At 47.0% G+C, this 21,952-nt stretch overlaps 1 protein-coding gene across 2 annotated transcripts in view; it reads right to left on the bottom strand.

The window, feature by feature from the left end:
* AOAH (acyloxyacyl hydrolase) overlaps positions 1-21,952 on the bottom strand; it is a 107,806-nt gene that overhangs the window by 45,126 nt on the left and 40,728 nt on the right. For both annotated transcript variants that reach the window (XM_016159783.2, XM_016159776.2), the window contains 4 exons: positions 21,380-21,428; positions 19,500-19,548; positions 18,281-18,375; positions 4,598-4,680 (listed from right to left, as the gene is read on the bottom strand). In XM_016159783.2, coding sequence (XP_016015269.2) covers positions 4,598-4,680; positions 18,281-18,375; positions 19,500-19,548; positions 21,380-21,428 — 276 coding nt within the window. The remainder of the gene's footprint in view (positions 1-4,597; positions 4,681-18,280; positions 18,376-19,499; positions 19,549-21,379; positions 21,429-21,952) is intronic.

Raw genomic sequence — 21,952 nt, forward strand, 5'->3', positions numbered from 1 at the left:
CCTCTGAACTCAGTCACGTTTCTTTTTTGCACTTGCTCCCTGGGCCAGAAGTTCTCAACTTTTTTTTTTTTTTTTTCTCTCAGGCCTGCTTAAAATTATTGAGAAACCCAGAGAGACTGTTTATGTGAATTACAGCTGTCAATATTTGTATATTAGACATTATGACTCAGGACTTTGAAAGAACAATCATTAATTCATTTAAGATAATAATAATACCCATTACATGTTAAAATAAATAACATTTTTTTACCATAAAAAAATGTTTCCCAACCCCCACCTTCAATTAGTGAGAAAACTGGCATTATTTTATCATTTTTCAAATCTAATGTCCATCTTAATAGAAGGCTGCTGGGTTCTCACATCTGCTCCTGCATTTAGTCTGTTATGATACATTGTTTTGGTGGAAGACTATAAAGAAAATCTGGTCTTACACATGTAGTTGGAAAAGGGAGTAGCATTTTAATATTCTTTTTACCTAACTTTGGATAGCCTTCTTTGATTCTATACCAAAACTTGACAAGTGGTTGTTTCTTAGCAATTGATTAGCTGTAATGTGAAATCTGGAATTATATCAATGAACTTTTTCTCCCTTGTGACATTAAAACGCATTGGTCTACCTTGTTGCACCTTGAATGGGTCTTTTACCCATGCATGATTTTATGTATCACCCACTGGTCATTTAGAAAACATTGGTTCACTGAGTTATGCAGATATTCCAAATGTCGATACATTTTATGATACAATATTAAAAATTACATTTGCTGTTTGCACATATCTCATCAGAAAAGTATTTGTGTACCGGGAAGGTGTCAACTTTATAGTAGAAGATACAAGCTTTCCAAAATTCAAATTTTTCTTTGAAAGCTCGAATTTTATGATTAGCAACCAATACTATCATTTGTTTTCCTTGAAATGACATGCTCATTTCATTTATTTTGGATAAAATATCTACCACATACCCAAGTCTGAATAACCATAGTTCGTTTTCCAGTTTTTTTCAACAAGAATGGTTTTCCATGACAAACGGACTAATTCATCTCTCAGCTCGCTCACACGAGTGCTTTTCCCTAAGACAAACATCATATTTTTTTTATGCGGCAAAAGTGCTTTATGCATATTTCCCTTTTCTTCAGATGAAATTATTTAAAAATCATGTACTTTAATAAAATTAATGATTTTTTTCTGCCTTGTAGGCAACATTTTTAAAGGAAGAAGTCTCTTCCACTTTTTTTTTTCCTTTGCCAGTTTAAGTAGTTATTCTTTTTAAAAAATGAATTAGTTAATTTTTTATGGGGACGTTAGTTAACAAACTCCAGTAAGTGTCAGCTGCACACTCTACCAGCGGGGCGTATGTATAACCACACTGTGCTCACCTCCCGTAATTAGGTTTCTTTCTGTCACCACATATTTGACCCTCTTTACCTCGTCTCCCTCCCTGCTCCACCCCCACCCCTTACCCTCTGGTGGCCACCAGTCCATTGTCCATGTCCTTGAGTCTCTTGTTTGTTTGTCCTGTACATTCGTTGCTTTTAGGTTTTCATCCCACATGTAAGTGACATCATGTGGTTTTCGACTTTTTCCGTCTGGCTTATTTCCCTGAGCGGAATCCTCTGGAGCCCCTCCTTCTCCACGCCGGGAGCGTGTGGGGGCCCCCGGCGACCCCTCACGTGGTCAGTGCTACGGCCTTGCCCACCATTGCCCCGCAGCGTCAGCACAAACGGCTCCACGGTGCAGAAGGCAAATACTGCTTTAGTATCGACGTGAAACCAGTTTTTCCCTTACGGACCCTCTGAAAAGGTCTTAGAGACCCCCCCCCTGCCCACAAGGGGCCCACGGACCACGCTGGAAGAATCACCGATGTGGACTCTATCCCGTTCTATAATCAGCCTCTCCCAACTTCAAATGACCAACTATCTGGCTAATTGTTTGTTTTGCAAAGCATAATTATAAGGTGGCTAATCATTTGCAATTATATCGCATGCAATTTTTGAATAATGTATTTAATAAGGTTATTAAGCCCATTAGCATTTAGTACTTACATGTCCTTTTTTTTTTTTTTAAACACAAAATTAGGTTAGCAAATCTTAGCCGCAAATCCCTTCTCTCCAATTTTCTGTTTTTAATGCCCCAAGTGACTTGGTTTGCAGTTATACGCTGCTTTTCAAAAACGGTTCTCTCATCAAACAAACGTCTGCTGGGTGGGAGAGAATCGATAACCTCTCACACTCTGATTCTAGGCCACCTCATCAAAGGCGTGTGTGGAGGTTGAGGTGTGCCCGAACAGCATTACTGCGCCACTTAGAACGATGGCTTTGTCTTTTTCTTTCCAACAGCTTGCTATGCGTCTGGCCCAAGAGAGCAGATGTAAGCCGGGCGCGGAAGGAGCAACATGCCCTCTAGAAAGTTCTGTCTCGTTTGCAGCCACCAATGTCACTCCTGTCCCTCCAGCCTGGCATGGTAACTTTGGTATTGCTTTGGTTCTTCTGGCTTTCGTGACTTTTTATGGCTAACTTCTGCTTCTTACATATCTTTCCGTTTTCCCTCCCTGGGGCTGGGACTAAGTTTGGGCGGAGTTCTTGGGACAATTAGATTTGGATGTGGGGCAACTATTTTGTGAGCTGTACGTGGAACGAGATGAGGAAACACATTTTCACCAGTGCAGCGGGGCCTGGTGCATGGATTCCTCTTCCGTTCCTTGTATCATGCCAGTGAAGATTTAAGCTACTTGGCAATCAGTTCTACACATCAGGCTGCTATTTCCTCTATGGCCACTTCGTGAGGCTTTAGGTCGAAAGGCGGCTGAATTTCATGGGGGTTATAAGTAAATTTAAGCACCCTTAAAAGTACAATGAACTGTGTTCATTTCTCATTCGTAACAAATTCCTTCTGTTATTGCCATGGCGACCTTGATTGAGAGAAACCTCCAGGTGTTTTTGCACGGCGCTGGGTTGGGTGGAAGGGCACGTAAATATTATTTTCTCAATTTCGATTTTGACAGCGGAGAGAGAAACAAAACTCTCTCTTCCAGAACGCCGCGTTAGCCGGGCCATCTCTGGATGTGTTCCAGGTGACAAAAACAGCAGCCAGCGCGGCTGAGGAAGGACGGGCTGCGGATGGGGCCCCGAGGGGCGCAGGCTGCCGGGAGTGTGGGGACCGTAGGGGAGAGGACAGGGGACACCTGATGCCGCGTGTGCCACAGCTCCGCGTGGGAGGCCTTCCCCAGTTCTCGGCCATTTCCCGTCCCGCAGCTACGCTCTCAACAAAGGGACGATGGCCGCCGGGAGCCCCGTTAGGCAGGCGGAGCAGAAACGCATGTAAGGGTTGGGAGATGTGGGCGAGAGTCCCTTACTCACTGAGTTATTCTCCGGTGCAATATGACGACACATTCTACTACTCATTAATGCGCGAGCTTGGTCAACCGCAGAAAGCAGAAAGTAAAGCCACCTACCTCACAAGGAGATGGGACGGGAAGATCTCCACCTTACCCTCAGTAAAGTGCTCGGCATATAGAGAATGCCCCGTCAAAGCTACTTTTACTATTATTGGTATCGTTGCTGTTACTACACTAACGCCAAGGGCTAGCCTAATTGTTTTTACGTGATTAAATTTGAAAACCTGCACTCAATCCTGATAATGCATCTCCTCTGCTTTCCCTAGGTTCACAGATGATTCCTACATAAATGAGTAAAATTTCCTGAAGGTTGGTTATCTTTCCTAGTTTCTCCCTACCTCTTTCATTACCTCAGTCTCCTAAATCCTTTAGGATTTGGGTCCCTTGCCTAACATCCCAAAAGGAGGTGCCTATGGACGATTTCCATGAATTCTTTCTCCAGCGAACTCCGAGGCTCCGTGTCGAGAGCTGTCTTTTGGCACATTTATCTAGTATTATCATCGTTTGTATATTTATCTCATCTGTCCTACTTGATTATAATTGACTACAGAGACGGGACAAGGCTTATTTATCTTTAAAACATCGATAGCATCTGTGCCTGATTGGGTAGCAAGTATTTAATAACTACTACTTTTTAAAATAAATGAGTTAAGATAGAACTAAATTATTCATCACATGCGATATCCCCCATTAAATAAAAAGTGGGGTGCTAAAATTATGAATGGCTGTTCCCGGGCCCCGAGTCAACACCCAGTCACACACGGCAAGTTGATCTATCCGTCACTAGACTCTCCACGCATCGTCCCTACCTTCAAAACTGAAGCGCAAAAGCCAGGACCTTGAGCCTGGCCTGTTAATTTTAGCGATTACCTCTATAAACATTTCTTGAGAGCAAATCATCAAGTAAATGTCTCTTTCCCTTGAATCGGAAAAATTAGTGATGTGTCTGTTTCCCATCAGATGTCAGCTCTGGGCTTGGTAGCAGAAATATTCCCTCCTTCCCAGCACTGACGAAATACAGTCTGCAGTCCATCCTGCCGTATGGTGAGCTTTAGGTCAGCGGTGGGTTTACTGTATGTCACTCATGTTCTAGAAGCAATTCCTAATGATTCCCGTCTCAATATCTTGGGAGCAAGCCCCATCTCCTGGTCTGTTTGTACACAGATATATTGAAATGTTCGAGGGTGTGCAAATAAACATACATACCCGTTCAGAAATCCCGTTGCACCAGAGAGTTGGGGCCAGTTGAGCTCGTTGGTGAGAGCTGTTGGTAAATCGAAGAAGGATTTCTGAAGAAAAAAATAAAGTGGAGATTATTAAAAGACCATTTGTTTTCTACAGGCAGTAAGATTATTCATTGCCTAGGCATTACTCTCTGTCTCACTCTCTTGCTCTCTTTTTTAATCTCTCTCTTCAAGGGACTTTGGCAGTTAAAGCACATGCCTCTTAACTTTACCCATCGCCAGGAAATTAATGAAGATCGCTGTCACTCACAGACTGGCTTCCTTTCAGCTTCTGCGAAAGGTGCGGAACACGGGACAGCTCATGCTCGACCCTCCCTTGGAAGGGATGTTTCAGTAGATGGGTGAACTTGCTACTGTTTTAAACATGCTGAGATTTCCTCCCTGTTTTAGTTTAGACAGTCAGGAAATCGATCGTCTGGAAAGCAATAGTACCCAAGTCCCCAGCAAAAACGCTGTCTGAATTCGAAGTTACGCTCTTGGCGACAAGACGGTGCCTCCTGACTTCCTTGGGGTCTTGGATACCTTTGAGAATCTAATGCTGGTTCCTTTCCCCACAAAGACGTACATACACTCAGCGTGGCCTGTGATTTCAAAAGGCTCACAGACTTCCTGCCGCTCTTGCTCAAACTCCAGGTCAAGAACTGCTGACACAGAGTGTCGATAAAATTAGGAGTCGCTGAACCACGTTTCCACGGCTCGTGCAAAACCAGAGTGGAAGAATGTTGCCAGTTGTATCTTCTCATTGTTCCTTTCACAGATGCTCTCTGGGATAAACGTCTCTGGTCTGGTCTAATTTCTAGGAAAAGCTCATCTGGACTAACATTTTCAGAATAGGGTTGCCAGATTTAACACACATATGACCCGTTGCATTTGACTTTCAATAAACGAAATGTGGTGTGCACATATAATGAAATACTATTCAGCCTTAAAAAAAAAGAAAAGGAAATTCAGACACATGCTACGACGTGGAGGAACCTTAAGGACATTATGGTAAGTGAAATAAGCCAGTTTCACGAAATGATAAGTACTGTATGATCCTACTTACATGAGGTTTTTAGAGTTGTCATAGAAACAAAGTAGAAAGGAGACTGCCGAGGCGTGGAGATTAGGAGAAAATGGGGAGTCGCTGTTGAATCAGTATACAGTTTCGGTTTTGTAAGATAAAAAAGTTCTAGAGATTGGATGCATAACACTGCGAATATACTTAACACTATTGAACTGTACATTTAAAATCGGTTAAAATGGTAAATTTTATCTCGTGTATTTTATCACAGTTATAAAATGTATATGCAAACAATGTAAATTTCAGGTATGTAAGGAATAACCTTTAGAATAAGTGTGTCCCACAAAATGTTCGGGGCATACTTACATTTAAAAAATTATTTTTTGGATATCTGAAATTCGAATTTAATTGGGTGTCCTGTATTTCACCTGGGAATCCTGGTCTGGATAAAAACCCTTAAAGGCGATGTTCCCTTTTTGCCTTGGCCGACAGGAAACCTCAGTGCCTGGCTGCAGGAAGCAGTTTATCTCAGGTATACAGTGTCATCTTTGTTATGTGCTCTTGACTACATTGTATCACTACAATGTTTGAATTATTTTAACCAACAGGTACTTCTTTGTAATTGGGGGAAAAAAAAAAAACAATGAGGATACATTTTCAAGTAGTTAATGAGAGAGAAGTGTGGACTTTTCTTCCCTCACAGATTCCAGAGTCAAATTCTCTGCAGGAGGCAAGTGAGGACCACCCTGGGCGGGGAAGCAGAAGCGAGCAGGAGTCAGGGCCGAATGCCGCTTGAAAACCTGTATTTGATGCTGTAGCTGCTCTGATGTGATTTGCCTTTAGATACTATCTTTAATTAGTTTTTAATTTTAAAATAACATTAAAGAGATGTTGAGGTTTTCATGTTCATGCAAAGGAGGCAAGGACTTTCAAGGTCGAGGCCCCTGGAAGTCCAGTGCCCGGGACCGCGTCGCTCCTTAGCAGGACGTGCCCACCGCTTTCTGCTCAAAATGCCACCATTACTGTGACTCAGCTACTCTCTGTTTTGGTTTCTGTTTCTCCCGCCACTATAAATCAAATGTTTTCTCTGTGGCTTTTTTTTTTTATCTCCTTTGTTTCCCCTTAGGTTTTTCTGCTTATGTGTTTGCTGTAGAATTTGAGAATATTCAATTCTGCTACAAAAGACAAGAAAAACAAACAGAATAGATGGAACTCATAAGATGTGTTAAGCCGAGATAATGGATAAGCAGGTGGCCAGTGGGATGTAGGCAGAATTTGTGAGCTGTGTTAAGCAAGCTGGCAACCTGTAAAACATATTAAGCGTTTAAAGAACAATGCACGACTCCCCCGCACCTCACCCCCTTTCTCTCAGTCATGCGCACAGTAATAACCCCAGGTTTGGGAAGGCGGGTATGGGACTGGCCTTCTCGTGCTGGAAGGGCCGGCTCTCTCTTTCACAGGAGGGAGCTGGGTGAGAACTCTGCTGGCAGAGGGAGGTGTGTCTGACACCCTCTGCAGCCTGGAGTACGGATGGAGGAGACGGCGGTGTGCCAGCAAAGTAGGGGAAAGGCTTTGCTCCAGGAACCAGGAGATCTGACTTCTGTATCTGGCTCTACAAATACAGCAAAACGCCATGGTGCAGATATGACACGTTAGATCGAAGTGGGTCCCATGCTCCGTCCAGCCCCCATTCTCCATCGGGGGTGGGTGATAAAATTCCTACCTTCCCAGGGGGGGAAAAGGGCATGTCGAGGGAGGGGTAGGACAGGTGAGGAAATGGCCATCACCCTTGTCTAAGGAAGCGAAGTCTCCATGTCCCCAGGATTCTCCCAGCTTAGTCTCTCTGGGTCAACCTGAAGAAAGGGTGTTAAGTACCTGAGAGAATCCTGGATTCCTTACTGCTCTCCAAGAAACCCCAACCAGCCCTGGAATCACCCCCTTCAAGATTTTAGCTGGAGTGGTGCAGAATTACAGCTAGAATGAGGGTGGGTTTGCACCCTGCAGCTGGAGCCCTGGAGGGCCCAGGAAGGGCGGTCAGCTGCATGGGTTTATCCTGGCTACGTGATTACAACATGGGAAGGATGCAAATCTGCATCTTCCTGGTGAAATACACTAGACTTCATCTATGGTGTTGTAGTGGGGTTTTACTGCTCCTAGCCATGCGAAGTCAGGAAAGAGGAGGCTTTACTCCTGTCTCCAGCGGCTGCGAACTGTGCCCCACCTAGTCCCCCAGGGCTGCCAGGGGAGCAAAGTCCGTGATAAGCAGGCCGATGAGTCGAAGTCAAGCTCCATGGTTAGGGCGGGTCACCCAGTGTCCCTTTCCAAGTGGATCGTCCCAGATTTAAGAAGAGTGACGTTTATTGCCAGCGAACAAAAAGATTATTTGAGCAGACAAATGGAAGCCTCAATGTATTTTTGCTTCCTTAGTAAATTTGGTAGATAAAAATGAGAAGTAACAGCCGTTAATAGCAGAAGTTTTATAGACCCTAGAAAAAAAGAGACCATTTTAAGTCATATCACATTAAACACTAAAAGCCTTATTCACGCAACATTATACCCAAGACAGTACAGGCACTTAAGGCAGGAAATATGCAAATTAAGATCTCCCTCGCCGCCTCCTGCGTATGCCCCTTGAGCATCTATGTTCTCAAGAAACTCAGCTTAAATGCACCTTAAATGTACACGTGCGGGAAGACAATATTTACCTAGAAAAATTTTCCAAATTTGTAAGATCATCAGAAACTCAATAAGTATTAAGTCAACTACATTGCTTCAATTTTTCTTCTATCAATGACATATTTTATGTTGTAATTGGCACGTGTATACTATCTCTGTGTGATAATTTTATCTACTATGATTCTCTGTGTATTTCCATGCACTGAGAAAGCCTTTCTCATTTGTAATGAATACATACGATAAGCCTTAGCTTCAACGAGCAACTCGTATTTGGGTTTTTCTTAAAAACGACTTCAGTGAGAGAGAGAGCGATAGCATCAATCACACATTGATCTGTTTCTACCAATTTTCCAATGACAAAGGGAACATTCTTGGTGCCTTTACTACATACGCTGTTTACATGCGAGCCCTCCCCACCCAGCAGCGCTGTGGTCAATTTGCAAAGTGTATTCCCTTTTCTAATACTCTTAACTAGGTTAGATCTAAATTGATTATTTTCGAATAGTACAAAGTCACTCGGAGAAACTTGCAGCTAACTGCTGATGGAAAAAGGTATGAAAAATATCATCAGTTAAGTACTTTTTTTTTTTTTACTTGTTCTCCAGGAACTAAACTCCCAAAGCAGAAAGGGTTCGTTGTTTTTTACCCAAAGAAGAAAACAGCTTTTAGGTCGATTGGCCATACTGGAGCAAGAATCGCAAAGCCTCCGGGTCGCAGTCCTGCTGGTTGGCCACTGCTTGATCTGTCCTGCAGGTGGCGCAGGTGAGGCTTTTCCCTCAAGCCCATAGTGCCGCCACACCTGCCTCCTGCCTGCTGAGGCCACGCCTCAGCTCAAAGTCGCCCCTACTTCTAACACCTTAGTACTTTTTATTACGGGGAGACCCAAGAAACTTTCAGGGCCTTCCTTGACCCCCGCACGGACTTTCTTGCTCTGATCCCATTCCTTTAGGCTTTGATATGTGAATAAATCCTATAAATGAATCTATACTCGCTTATGACACTGTAATGTGCTGTGTTTCCCGGACGGCTTTGGCATTTTAAGCCAGAGTGGGCAGAAGGGGACCAATATTGGATTTCCCAAATGTGCCAGGTACTGAGACGGGAAATGCACACGAACGGTCTCATTTCCCCCAAGAACTCTGTGAGGCGAGGTTTCCTCTTTCTTCCCCCCTTCCGTCCTCTCCGCTCCCACTGACGGTTTTTGAGCAACTACCATACATCAGATGCTGAAAACTACCCCTTAAAAAAAAAGTCCCCAGGCCTCGGAGGAAAAGGAAATTAAATGACCACGCTCGACCTGATAAGAGATTTTGAAAAAGCCCCTTATGATGCCACCTCCTGTTGCGGCTTCGGGTTCGTGGAGGATTTCCGTGTTTTCTGTTGGTGGCAGAATCTCCGCCACTGGTCACCAAAACTCAGGGAGTTTGGATGACTTGCTAAGCTCACAGAGCTGATAAGTAGTGGGGCTGGGATCTGAACCCAGGTTCTGGTGCAACTAGGAACAGGGAGGCAGGGAGCCTACGAACCTCGGCTTTCAATAGGCCACTTGTACCTGGTCCTCGCTTTTCCCCTGTGCGGCCGAGTCTCATGGAATCACAACGTTGGCTAAGCTGGATTTGCTAGCTGTTGAAAATGAGGCTTCGCATGCCCTGAGGGATGGATGGTCTCTCAGCCGCAGCTTTGGGTATACAGTTCAGAAATCCGCAGATGGCCTGAGAGTTACAGCCACTTTTTTCCTCCTCTGTGTCTCTTTTATGAAAGTCATGCATGACTTAAGAAGAATTGGAGGATGACTATTTGGGGGATAAATACCGAAACACTACGTGTTCCTGCAGAGACACCCGCATGTTCCCAGGGCCTGCTCTGGCCTGACAGAGGACGACGGTCTGTCTGGAGGTTGGTCTTCCCGTGGGGCCTGGCAGAGGACGCTCTGGGAGATCGAGGAGAGACTAAGCCATGCGGTTCCTGCCTGTGTAACCTCAGGTTTACCTGCGTTAGGCAGCCCTGTTCTCACGGCTAGTGCTTTGATATAGACAGCTTCGAGGCCGTAATCAACTCTCTGAGTCTGATTTATAAACTTTAGAGTGCCCTGAGCAGTGGAAAGAGTCTCACGCTGAGGTTCCGTAGCCCTGTAATTCATCACACACACACACACACACACACACACACACACACACACACACAGAAGAGGGAGGGAGGGAGGGAGGAGGGGCAGAGAGGCAGACAGACAGACAGATAGGCACAGAGAGACAGAGAGACAGAGAGACAGACATCCCGTGCCAGCCTGTGACGGGCACTCTGTTAACTGCTGCCTTGGGGGCCGTGAGTTCCTTCTTCATGGAGGTCACAGCCTGGAAGGCACAGACAGTAAACACTTCTCAGCTGGGTGCCCCTGAAGACTGTCCTTAATTCTTCCATGCCTTAGTTTCGTTATCTATAAAATGGACTAATAACTGCGCCTCTCTCACTGGACGGTTGAGAAGATTCGCAAAGATAATCCACGTGTGCCATGTAGAATGCTCGGGAGAAGTTAGCCCTTCATGGTGTTAGCGAGAAGTCCTGGGTACCATGCCAGTACCCGGGAGGAACACCTAGCCCATGTGCGGGGGCTCGGGGAAGGAATCTTAAAATAAATGCTGTCCAATCTGAGCCCTGTACGGGTAGCAAGAGGGAACCAGGCAGAGAGGGAGAGGGAAAAACTGTTTAAGCCCTGGCAATGCCGTATGCAAACCCCAAGGCTAAATTCATTTCATCAGGTACAGGGAAGCCCAAGCCCATAAACAAACAAACACACAAACAAACAAACAAACAAACAAAAAAAGTAAAGCACAAAGTGTCCCAGTGATCTATGGTTATAATAAATTACTTCCAAATTTAGCAGCTTAAAACCCACAACACACACACACAGACCGGTGACAGTAACTGCTCAGCTCTGGGAATGATGCCTGCTCGACACCCGTGTCAACTTCGGCTTGAGCGAAAGAAGTAATTTTCGGGGAAGAGGCAGAGCATTTCATCTTTGACCCTGTGCTAGCTCAAAAACTTACGGGGCAGTGAAGGAAGAGTCAAAGAGTTCTAGCGAAATATGACCAGTAAACAGAAAGAGGACGGAAGGGCAGGCCATCATCATCTTTCATCATTTTGCCTGAAAATAGCTCTTCTTCTTATTTCGTTACCTTGTCAGCTCCTCTCCGGTTCTTTCCCTTTCCTGTTATTGACTGTTTTTGCACTCGAACCCCATGATTTATTCATTCCGCGAATGAGTGGAGGGCTGTATCCATCTAACCATCCCCCGCCAAATGACTTCATCAGATTGAATCCCTGCCGTCGTTATTTCCAGACTGATTGGAGAACTGTATCCAAGTTCGTAAAAGCGAGACAATAAGAGTTTAGAACGTCCTGCTCTTACAAAGATAATCACAAGTCAATTTTTTTTTTTTTTTTTTTTGGTGGAGCCGGTTCTTTCCCAAACAGAGAAGATGCCTCCCCCGAGGGCCAGAACCAGGAGACGAGTGTGGCTCTTCGATACTGTCGTTTGGTTTCGTAAAGGCTGGTCATTTCTAAAGCAGTCGGGCTGCCGTCTGTCTGGGGGTAGGGGCGGTTCCTCTTCAGGGGGAGGTAACATCCAGAATTCGACTCCGGAGGAAGCCTAAGGTCCGTGTTCAAACTGCCGAGATGAGAGCGGGGACAGCGGTCACGGCGGCGTCTGGCGGCCAGGCCGTACGGGGCCGTCGCCGGGCGGCCTCGCCGCTTCCGTCCTTCCAGCTTGCACGTGCGATGGCCCCGGGTGGCGGCCGCGGCCTCCGGCCAGGGTCCCTGCCTCCTCGCCGCCCCCTGCCATTTTCAGTGGGGCGTCTCAGAATCCCGTGGGGAGCTTCTTTCACATACGGACCCTGTCCGGGTGGGCTTGTGACGGGGCCCTAGCATCCTCATGTTTCGTAATCTACCGCGAGCCGGCGGGAGCATCCTGCTGCTCTGCTGGCGGCTCCGAGACCCGACGCTCACCTGAAGCAGGAAGAACAAGGCGCTGACCCATCGGGGCTCCAGGCAACGGCCCGTGCGGCTTGCGCTCCCCACCAGGGACAGGGGGACGCAAGAACATCCCGGCTCTCGTGACCCGGTCGCTGTCGGAGAAACGGGCTGGCCATGTGAACACGGCTCTGTTTTCCTGACAGAACAAACGAGGAGTGACGAGGTCTGAGGCGGCTCTTCTCGCCGCTTGGCTCCCTGATTCTGCCTGCGAGACGTCTGCGGGGCGGGAAATGTCGTTTCGTCCAGTTTTACTAAACGGCGGCCTTTCCGCATCTTAAAACACACACGTAACGAGAAGGCGCTCTCTTAGATACTTCTGGAGCTGGCATGACATTGACTTCAGGGACCTGGCAGGTGAGCGAGACTCAGCGGGGACCTTGGTACCTATTGCCCGTGTCTGCGGGCTCACGGTGTCGCCCAGCCCGAGCCGCAAACTCATCCCAAAGACAGGAAAGAAGCGATAAGGACTTGAGAGACGAGCTGCTTTGCTTTTGGGGCGAACATGCATTTTCTGCGGCCAGATTCAGGATTCAGTTTGTCCTTGACACAGCATGAAATTCAATCTGTGCCCACTTGCCCTACGGACAACAGTCTGCCAGGGGCCGCGCTAAGATTTTAAAATAGTGCAGGCCACAGTCTTCACCAGCAAAATAAGCATTTGGGGAATTAATTATGTTTCAGTCACTTCTCCCTCCGCTCGCCCTCACCCCCGGCCCATCAGCCGACTCTGGTTCGGTAAAATGTAGCGTTTTTTTCATATTTTGGAAATAATTTTCTGACAGATGGGGACAGAGGCAGGAGAGCAACATCTATGGCTGGCCTCGACAATCTCTCTACCTCCCTTTTTATCAACAGAACAGCTCAAGCGGTGATTGTTTTTCCTTTGAAATAAAAAGAAAGGCAGCATGAACATGTTTTTTTTTTTTTTTTTTTTAAGATTCACTGCTTGTTTTTCTCTGAGATCCTGTAAGTTGTAGCCTCTCATATGACATAAAAGGTCATTGTGAACGTGACTCCCGAGGACATCTAGAGGAGAAGCTATGGGTGCTGGCGCTGGCCGAGGGCGGAACCGGCTTCCTGCCCCAGCCCCGTGAGCCCGGAACCCGTCCTGCTGCGGGACCACCAGGGCGGTTCTTCACGCGCTTTCTGCTGAACTGCAAATATCTTTCCAGACGAACACACCCCAATCTAATCAGCTGCAGACAGGCCTCACAGCTTAGCCAGAGGAGGAGCAGGGAGAAGGGGCCACTGCAGGGCCCGTCCTGGAAGGAGGCCGTGGCTTCCTTCCCTGTGAGCGCACTGGGGTGTGTGTGTGGGGGGGACACATTTGCAGGAGAGTTTGCCACTTTACGGGGAGACAAGACAGAGAAAGGGTGCCTGGTCGCACGAAGGAGTTGCCTGTTTGCATGTCTGCGTTCACCCACAAGGTCCAAAGCTCCTTGGGGACCTGGGTTCCTTTCCTTCTCTCGGCACTATGTCCTTAGCCCTATTGCCAGACTTGGCACACAGTAGGTCTCAGGTTAGTACGTGGTGATAAATTGCCTATACTTGCTACAAACATTAAAAGCCAAACAACCAAAACGTGAGACATCGAGCTCGGAATACCTCACAGGCATCTGCCAGGCATGGCTCTCATACCAAGGCTGACTCCCTGTGCGGGCGGAGAGATGCTATAGATAATAAGTTTTTAAAATCCTAAGGTTTTTTTTTTTTTTTTTTTTTTAAGAGTATGATCCATGGTAACCAAAAAATGGAACCATAAATCAGCTTAATATCCACTCTTGGGTGAATGGTTTAGTAGATTATGGCTCGTACGCTAAAAAGGGCACTGTGGAATACTGACAAATATAATAAGTATAAAGACTAAGTAGCAGTGTCAATTAGTACTAATTGTAAAAAAGGAGAATCACCAGCTGTATACTTGCTGTTCTGTGACAGCTAGGGGTGTGTGTGTGTGTGTGTGTGTGTGTGTGTGTGTGTGTATGGTGGGGGCGGAATGCTGGGAAAGAGTGAAAAAAAACACTGAGAAAAGATGCAGATGGTAGGGGTGATTTCTTTCTTACTTCTCAAAATTGGTTCCAATATTGACTTTATACATTCTTTTTTTTTTCTTTCCTAAAAAGAATATTAAAAGAATATTTCAAAACCAATCTTATACTCCACAATGTTAAAATGATTCTCTCTCCGGGTGGTAGTAGCAAGTGGAATTTTAACAATTTGTTAATAATTTCTGTTTTTGCTCATTTTTGTCCATTGCCTATTCAACATTTACGATTAGATGAAAACAAGACAGTGCGTAGTCACTCTCTTGCCTCTCTCGCTCTGGGTGGGTGGCCTCCCTCCCCATGGCTCCGGGGCGTGGCCATGTGACTTGTTTCGGCCAGCGTGCTGATGGGGAGCGTGACGGAGCGTGTGTCTTCGTATGGAGGGCCTTGCCCTCTTGCACGTCTGCCGTTACCACGAAAAGAACAAGCTCTGGGTAGATTACCCAACTGAGAAAAATGAGAGACGTGGCTCAGTTCTAACTTTCAGCTTGGAGCCGAGACCAACAGCTCAGTCTAGAACAGCTGACCCCATACGAGCGAGTGAGAAGAAATGATGCTTGTTTTAAGTCACTAAGATTTGGGGTGCTTTGTACAGCATTATTTTGACAATAACTTGGTGATAGAGTTTCATTTTTAGCATCAACTTTCTAAGCAAAATCCTTCTCTTTTATTTTTTGCTCCATCTTCCTTTCCTGTCAAATGCTGTCCCACAGAAGTGGCCCAGGCGTGGAGTGGCTAATTATTAGCTTGCAGAGCAACGTTAATCTGAAGAGATGTTTTAAGAACCCTAGAACATCAAGTACTTGAAATACATAACAAAATGGCACTAACACGTACCATCAGTAGCATGATTAACATTTTGATAAGACTCATAAATCTCAATTACAGTTATACTCTGTTAGGATCCTGCATCAGCCCTACCTACTCCATTGCTATTTTCGAAGCCATTTCTCAAAACTATTTACTTACTGCCAAAAGAGACAGTGGATGGGATGGGGTGGGAAACAACCCAAACCCAAGCCAGCAACTACTACTCTGCAGGATTTCAATTAGTTCGCTGTTGCGAATAGCAGATAAAAAATGTTATAATTCAAAGTCCAATCGTCGCGACTCCAGGGGGGGACTGGCTGCTGGGCTTGCGGCAGTGATTTCTGTGAAGTGTCTTCTCAGAGGGTCTCAGCACGCTGCAGAGTGAGCCGTGGCTCTGGCGAGAGAGTGTGGGAGTCTGTCCTCTCCGGGAGAGCCCTAAAGTGAGAGGCGCCCCTTGCCTCGGCCTCCAACGGCCTAGACGCGGGGTAGCAAGGACAAGCATGAGGACGTCGCCAGCCTCCTTAGCTGCCAACACGGCTCCGCGTGAGTTGTGTCAATCTACTTTTGTCTGGTTTTGAATCCAGCCTATGTTTCTAAAGTGTCTTTGCAGCCATTACCTCTTGAAGCACATGGTCTCACTTGAGATTATTCCTACCCTCTTTCACAGAGTTTCCGGTTAGGTGGCTTGTTCAGGACGACACTGACAAGAAATGATCTGACCCCTGTTAGCTGTGTGACGTTAGGCAGACTACTCCCCCTCTCTGAGTACCTGTCGAAAGCGAGCCTTTGCTGTAATAACACCTGCCTCAGAGGGCTTTTACAGAGGTTCAGTAAAGCAAAGCTTTGGTTTTTCTTTAGCAGTTTTCCTTAGCTCTTTGCTGAAAACAAAACAAAATGATCCCCAAAATCTACTGTTACGGTATTTGGCAAACATCGCACACATTCACTATTTAGGAAAGAAGATATCCAGAATGCCCCCATCCAAAGACCCCGGTGTTAACATGCTGACCTGCAGCCCTCCAATGATCTCGTTTGCACACGCAGACACACTTGCGTCCCATATTCACAAAGACGGGTCCTTACCTACGATTCTGTAACCTGCTTTTGCCCCTAACAAATGATCATAACTACATTTCTTGACAATGTGTCTACGATATGTGTATTAATGGTTGCATTTCATTTCATGGATGTAAGATCATTTTACATATCTAATCCCACATTTTTTATTTTTAATTTCTTTTCTCATTTTTGCTTTTCTAAATAACTCTTTGATGAACGCTCACATACAAAGATTCTTGAGCAAATGCCTGATCAGTTTTAAAGGTAAATTTCCAGTTGTGGAAAAGCCACAAACACTTAATGTCACTTTGTGCATATTGTCAAATTGCCTTAGAGAGAAGTTCTAGCAAACTCTCATTGGTGATGAATAAAATGAATAAACAGGCCCATTTTACCATATTTTTGCAAATACTAGGCTTAAAATGATAAATGATTCTTCAATGTCATTTTAATTTATGTTTCTTTGATTACTACTGAAGTAATCGATAATTGATATGCAAGAACTCTTTGTTATTAGAGGATATAAATCTTGTCTTATATGTTATAAATACTGTTCTAGTTTTTCATTCGTCTTTTTATGAGTTTTTGACATTGTATACATTTGAAAATTTTATGTAATCAAATCTAGTAATGATTTTTTTTTGGCCTTCACCTTATATTATACTCAGTGTGAACTAGAGTACTTCTTACAATAATTTTTTTCGGGAAGACGTATGTCTGGTATGTATTCTGAACCTTTGCCTGAGAATAAGTTTCTGTGGCCCACATGTAAGAACAATATCTTGGCAGTTAGAGTATTTTTGACACACAATCCTTTGAGCTCACAACTCTGTGAGGGCCGTTGCACTATTTTCTGAAATTCAGTGCTGAGAGATGTGTCTGATGCCAAAAGGATTTTTCCTCATTGTCTGTAACCTGGTTGGTTGCTTGTTAGGCGGAATAACTGTAATATATTTCTTTGTACTTGGAATAAAAAGAAAAAGCAAGACATGGGAGAGGCTTATTTTATTTTATTTTTAAAATTTTTTTGGCCTGGCACTCAGTGTGGGTTTGAGATCAAAGACGAAGCTTTCCTCAACTCAAGGATATGTCTTTGTTATTGATTCGGTTACTGCTGCCTCTCTGCCTGAGGTGCCTCCTCTGCTGTATTTCTCTTCACTTCCTGGAACCTGCCCCGCACGCCTCCTCCCTGAGCCAGGCGGCCGCTGGTGGCTTTGCTCGTTCTGTGTTCCTCCCTGTCAAGCTTGCCGGTCAGCATCGCCATTGCACGTTCATATCGGGGAGTTATTGTGTGACCCAACAGTAGTCTTCCTTGATCTTAGAGTGTTCTTTTTTTTTTTTTTTTTTTTTTTACGGGCATAATCGCTTCTCAATTATCGTCAAAATCTAAACTTAGTACAGTGTCACTCTTTCCTACAGCAAGCTTTTTTTCCCCCAATGAGCAGTCTTCTTTTGAGATCATGAGCGTGTTTTTATAGGTCCCGCTGTTTCCCTGCTTGTTAGAGAAGGGACATGTGTGTTTGCCCAGTTTGGGAGCTTGAGAGAGGTTCAGACAGGGCGTGTTTAGGTTCATGTCCAATGTCTTTAGTCTGAGGAGAAGGGGTCAAGGGAGAATGGGTCGCTCTCGTCTGTAGTTTAATTTCTCTGGGTCAGAGTCTCAGTTTTCTAGGAGAGGGATGAGGAAACCACCCTCGGAGGTGGCTGCAGGACGAGGTTTTGCCCATTGGGCCAAAGTCTCCTTCCCACTCGCAGGGGTGCCCCCCCCACCCGCTCTCTCCCCCGACTCTAATGGGTGGCGCGGCTCTCGTGGTGAGCCTGTTGTGGCAATGCTCCCACATTTCCGCTCACGTTGCTGGAAATGAGCTGAACCGAAACGGCTGTGGATGCGCCTTTTATGGCAGATTTTGCTGAGAAGGGAAATTTGCACCTGTTTGGAGCCGGCATCGCATTTAGAGAGAGCAAGGGGAGACAGACACGGAGGGCCGGCGCATCCGGGGTGATAACTGCCAAGACTACTTACCAAGGCCATCTGCGAAGCCGTGATCCACTCGGGAGAGATGCGGAAATGAGCCCCTGCGGAGTCGCCCAGCAGTATGATCCCCCTGGGCTGTGAACCTGGGTGGCATAATTTATTTGCATTATTTATGCTCTCAAGTAGTTTAAAGCCTCCAGATTGGGTAGTTAGGAGAGCAGACACCCTGCTGTGTGTTCCACGCACAGAGCATCGTCTCAGTGAGGCGCTGCCCCTTTTTGCGTGTTGCAGATGGAGGGAGATGGCATTCAGAAGCCGAATGAGATTTCCAGGCCATTGGAACTGCGTGCTAAGCTGTACAGATGAAGGTGCGTTTCCTAGCTCAGCATAAAACAAACGGCCTTGCAACATCCTGAGTGAATGATGGATGCATAAATGAATCGAAACTTTGTCTGAACTCAGAAATATGCCCTGAATTTTGGTTCCGGAAATTGCTTTCTTGGAAAACACACCAATTTCTGTTATAATTCACTTTAAGAATTACTGATCTTATGGAACAACTTTGGTTTTTCATAAGTATCGTGGTCTTTTAAAGCCCTTAATCCATATACAAAAAGCATTAGATGGACGATTCTGGCTGATTAATGGGGAGGTGGAGGGATAAAGGTCTTCGTGAAGCCCTGTGTGTTTGAAGGTGAAGGACCACTTAATCTAATTCTGAGGCCCATCTGCACAAATCATCCACCCATGGGTGATGGATGTGCTCTTCTGAATCCCTTAAGACCCTGGAAGCGTCAGCTGATGCTCCCAGTCAGAGCGGAGCCCCCTTCCCCATCAGCCTCACTCCAGTGGCTTCCTGTCTTGGGGCTGTGACAGCCAGCGCATGGCCACACAACAGGGACTGAGAAGGCCCAGGGCATCCAGGAGGCGTTGGGATGCGGGGTGGATCCAAGAGGCTTCCCACAGTGACCCCGGAGCCTCACACCAGGATTTCATTTAGACCCGAGTTTATTTACTCATTAGTTCAGTTGTTCATTCATTCTTTTATTCGTCCAACAAGCATTTCTAAATTGCCTAATAGTGCATTTTTATCCCTTCCTGCTTCTCTGAGAGCAGAAAGACAATTTTGTGTTACATCGACTCTGGGCAAGGACTGTATCGTGTCTGCCCATGAAAACTCAGATCTGCATAGAGCCCTCACGGCTTAATAGGAATAGGGAGTCAAGAAATATCTGTTGAATGAATGAATGACGTTTACAATTCATACCTTCACAGAATTTCTTCTCATATGGAATGCCATCTTTTGGATCAACACCCTTTAAAAGAGAAGTGATAAGATTAGCAGATTGCTTTTAAATCTGTGAGACACCCGTACTAAAGCCCCCTTCCTCCCCCAATGGCTTTGAAAGTACAGAGGCAAATTAGGAGAGAAAACCCTTGGAAATCTCTTGAGCTCTTAACCTATCATATCAACACTCTGTGTGAGTGAGTTGGGCTTTGAGACACTGGAGGCAGGAAAAAGCGAGATCCCGAAACTGGACCATCTCATTCCAAAGGATGCAGGGCAGGGTTCTGGAGTGTTGGGGTTGTCACCCCCCGGGAGTGCTGAGGCCCCGCTGAGGACTGGGTCACAAGGTCAGAGTGGGTTCAGCAGTCTCTGAGCTGGGGCTCCAAGTGCCCCCATATCTCCAGGGCCTAAGGATTAATGAGTATAGAGGGGTGATTTTCAATGGGGTTGCTTTTGTCCCCCACTTCCACCCTAGGGAGACACTTGGCAATGTTTGGAGAGATTTTTGGTTGTTCCAATGGGGGGGGGGGCAGGAAGGGGGAGCTACTGTCATCTGGTGTGTGGTGGTCGGGCGCAGGTTATAACCTGCATCCTCTCCGGGTCTTGGGGGCTCCTGGCACACATTGAAGCATCAGAAATGCTGAGAAATCCTGAAGTAAAGAAAGCCGTTTGGGCTTCTTTGACCCCGAACTTGACTATAGGATCCCTCCCCTGACACCCGTTAACAGCACAATGCATACTAGGGTTCTGGGGACACATTTTGGGAGATACTGAACTTGATGGCTGTAAAATCGCCTTTGGGTTAATGATTTTGTGATCCCGCGAGTTATTTTTCCCCCTGTGGAAGGGGATAGGTGTGAAGGCAATGTGCTTTTCTGTCATAACTGATAAGGAAACTGTCTTCTCCTCCTCACGGAAAGGCAGTTTGACTAATGATGGGACCGGCGGGGGGGTGGCTGGGGTTCAATCTGTCCTGTTCTCCGTATCTCAGAAACCATGGACCGCAGGTGTCCTGGAGAGAGGAAAATATTTACACAAAATTTCTCCTCTTCATCCAAGCAGGTAAATGAGGCCACTATTCAAAGGCGATTTATCCTGAAGCCGGGGAATCGTACACGCAGGGCTGGCCTTACAGTCCCTGCTGCGCATGCGCCGGGAGCTACCGCGGTCAGGGTGGGGGGCGGGGGAAGCCAGGCTGCCCCCGAAACACACCGCCAGGCGCCGCTCCTGGTAAATCGAGAGAGAGGTCTCGATAGAAAAGGACCCGAATTTCCAAGACTCCAGTAACCTGTTAGAATGTCATTTACTGTCCTTGTCAACTGTTTGCTTTCACGTTGGCTTTTGTATTTGTGATTTGGCATTCTCTTTCTTCACGAGGACCCCCCGCCCCCCGCCCCCGAAACCAGGGTCCGCGGCCATGCGGGGGTGCTTGGCTTTCCTTCGCTGTCCCCCGCCCGGCAGCGGCCCGCCCAGCGCTCACCCGCACGGGGCGCTGGCCCTAGACGCCCCGAGATGCACCTGCAGCGTGAGTTCCCTCGGCCTGACGGGCCTGCAGAAAGGGACGGGCCTGGCTGCAGGGGCCGGGGCGGCGAGCGGCGGGTTTCTGGGTTGCCGCTCTCCGCTCAATTTCACAGTGTCCAAAACAACAAAGGGATTAGGTGCGGGTGACCTTAAGCGAGGCCGAAAGGGGCTGCGACCGAGGCCGCGGCGTCTCTCATCGCCCCGCCGAGCCTCTTCCTGCGGGACGGGAGGGTCACCTCGGTCTGCGCCTTCTCCCCGAGGTCTGCGCGAGGCAGGCGGTGGGGTTCGGGGGGGGGGGCAGGGAGAGAACGGGGCCACGTTTTCATTTAGGCGCTTACCCAGATGCCGTTGCAGTTGGAATCCCGATGTGCATCCCAGGTGTCCGGCCTAAGAACGAAACATCAGCGCGGGTGTCGGGCATACGCGGGCACCGAGCGAACCGAAGCGTACGCGAGCCGGGCGGCAGGTCACTCCACGAAGAGCGGCAGGAAGCACAGGGGCCCCAGCTCGCTCGGCCTCGGGGCCGTTTTCGTGGTCGTTTGCGGGGGACCGGGGGCCAGACCCCGCCTCTTCACCTCTGACCCGGATCGGGACCTGCGCGGCTGTCGCGCGGTGCAGGTGCGCGGGAGGAACGAGCCTGCGCGCCGCTTTGTTTAGACAGGTGAAGCCACTGAGGTGCTGCCGCCGGACATCCCTAGCATCTGCTTCATCTGACGCTTTGGCACTGCAGTCACAGCTCAGGCGACACATGTGGCTGGCTGAGCATCAGCCCGGGACTAAAATCGGACCCGCGCTCCCCTGGGGAGCCCTCTCCGCACCCCTGGTGGGGGCCGCCTGCAGGACGCGTGCAGGACGCTGGACGGAGCCCCCTCACCTGCCGCTGGGCCTTTTCTCCCACTCGACTGTAACTC

Source organism: Rousettus aegyptiacus, unplaced genomic scaffold (assembly GCF_014176215.1).
Source record: "Rousettus aegyptiacus isolate mRouAeg1 unplaced genomic scaffold, mRouAeg1.p scaffold_m13_p_13, whole genome shotgun sequence".
In the NCBI taxonomy this organism is placed as follows: domain Eukaryota; kingdom Metazoa; phylum Chordata; class Mammalia; order Chiroptera; family Pteropodidae; genus Rousettus; species Rousettus aegyptiacus.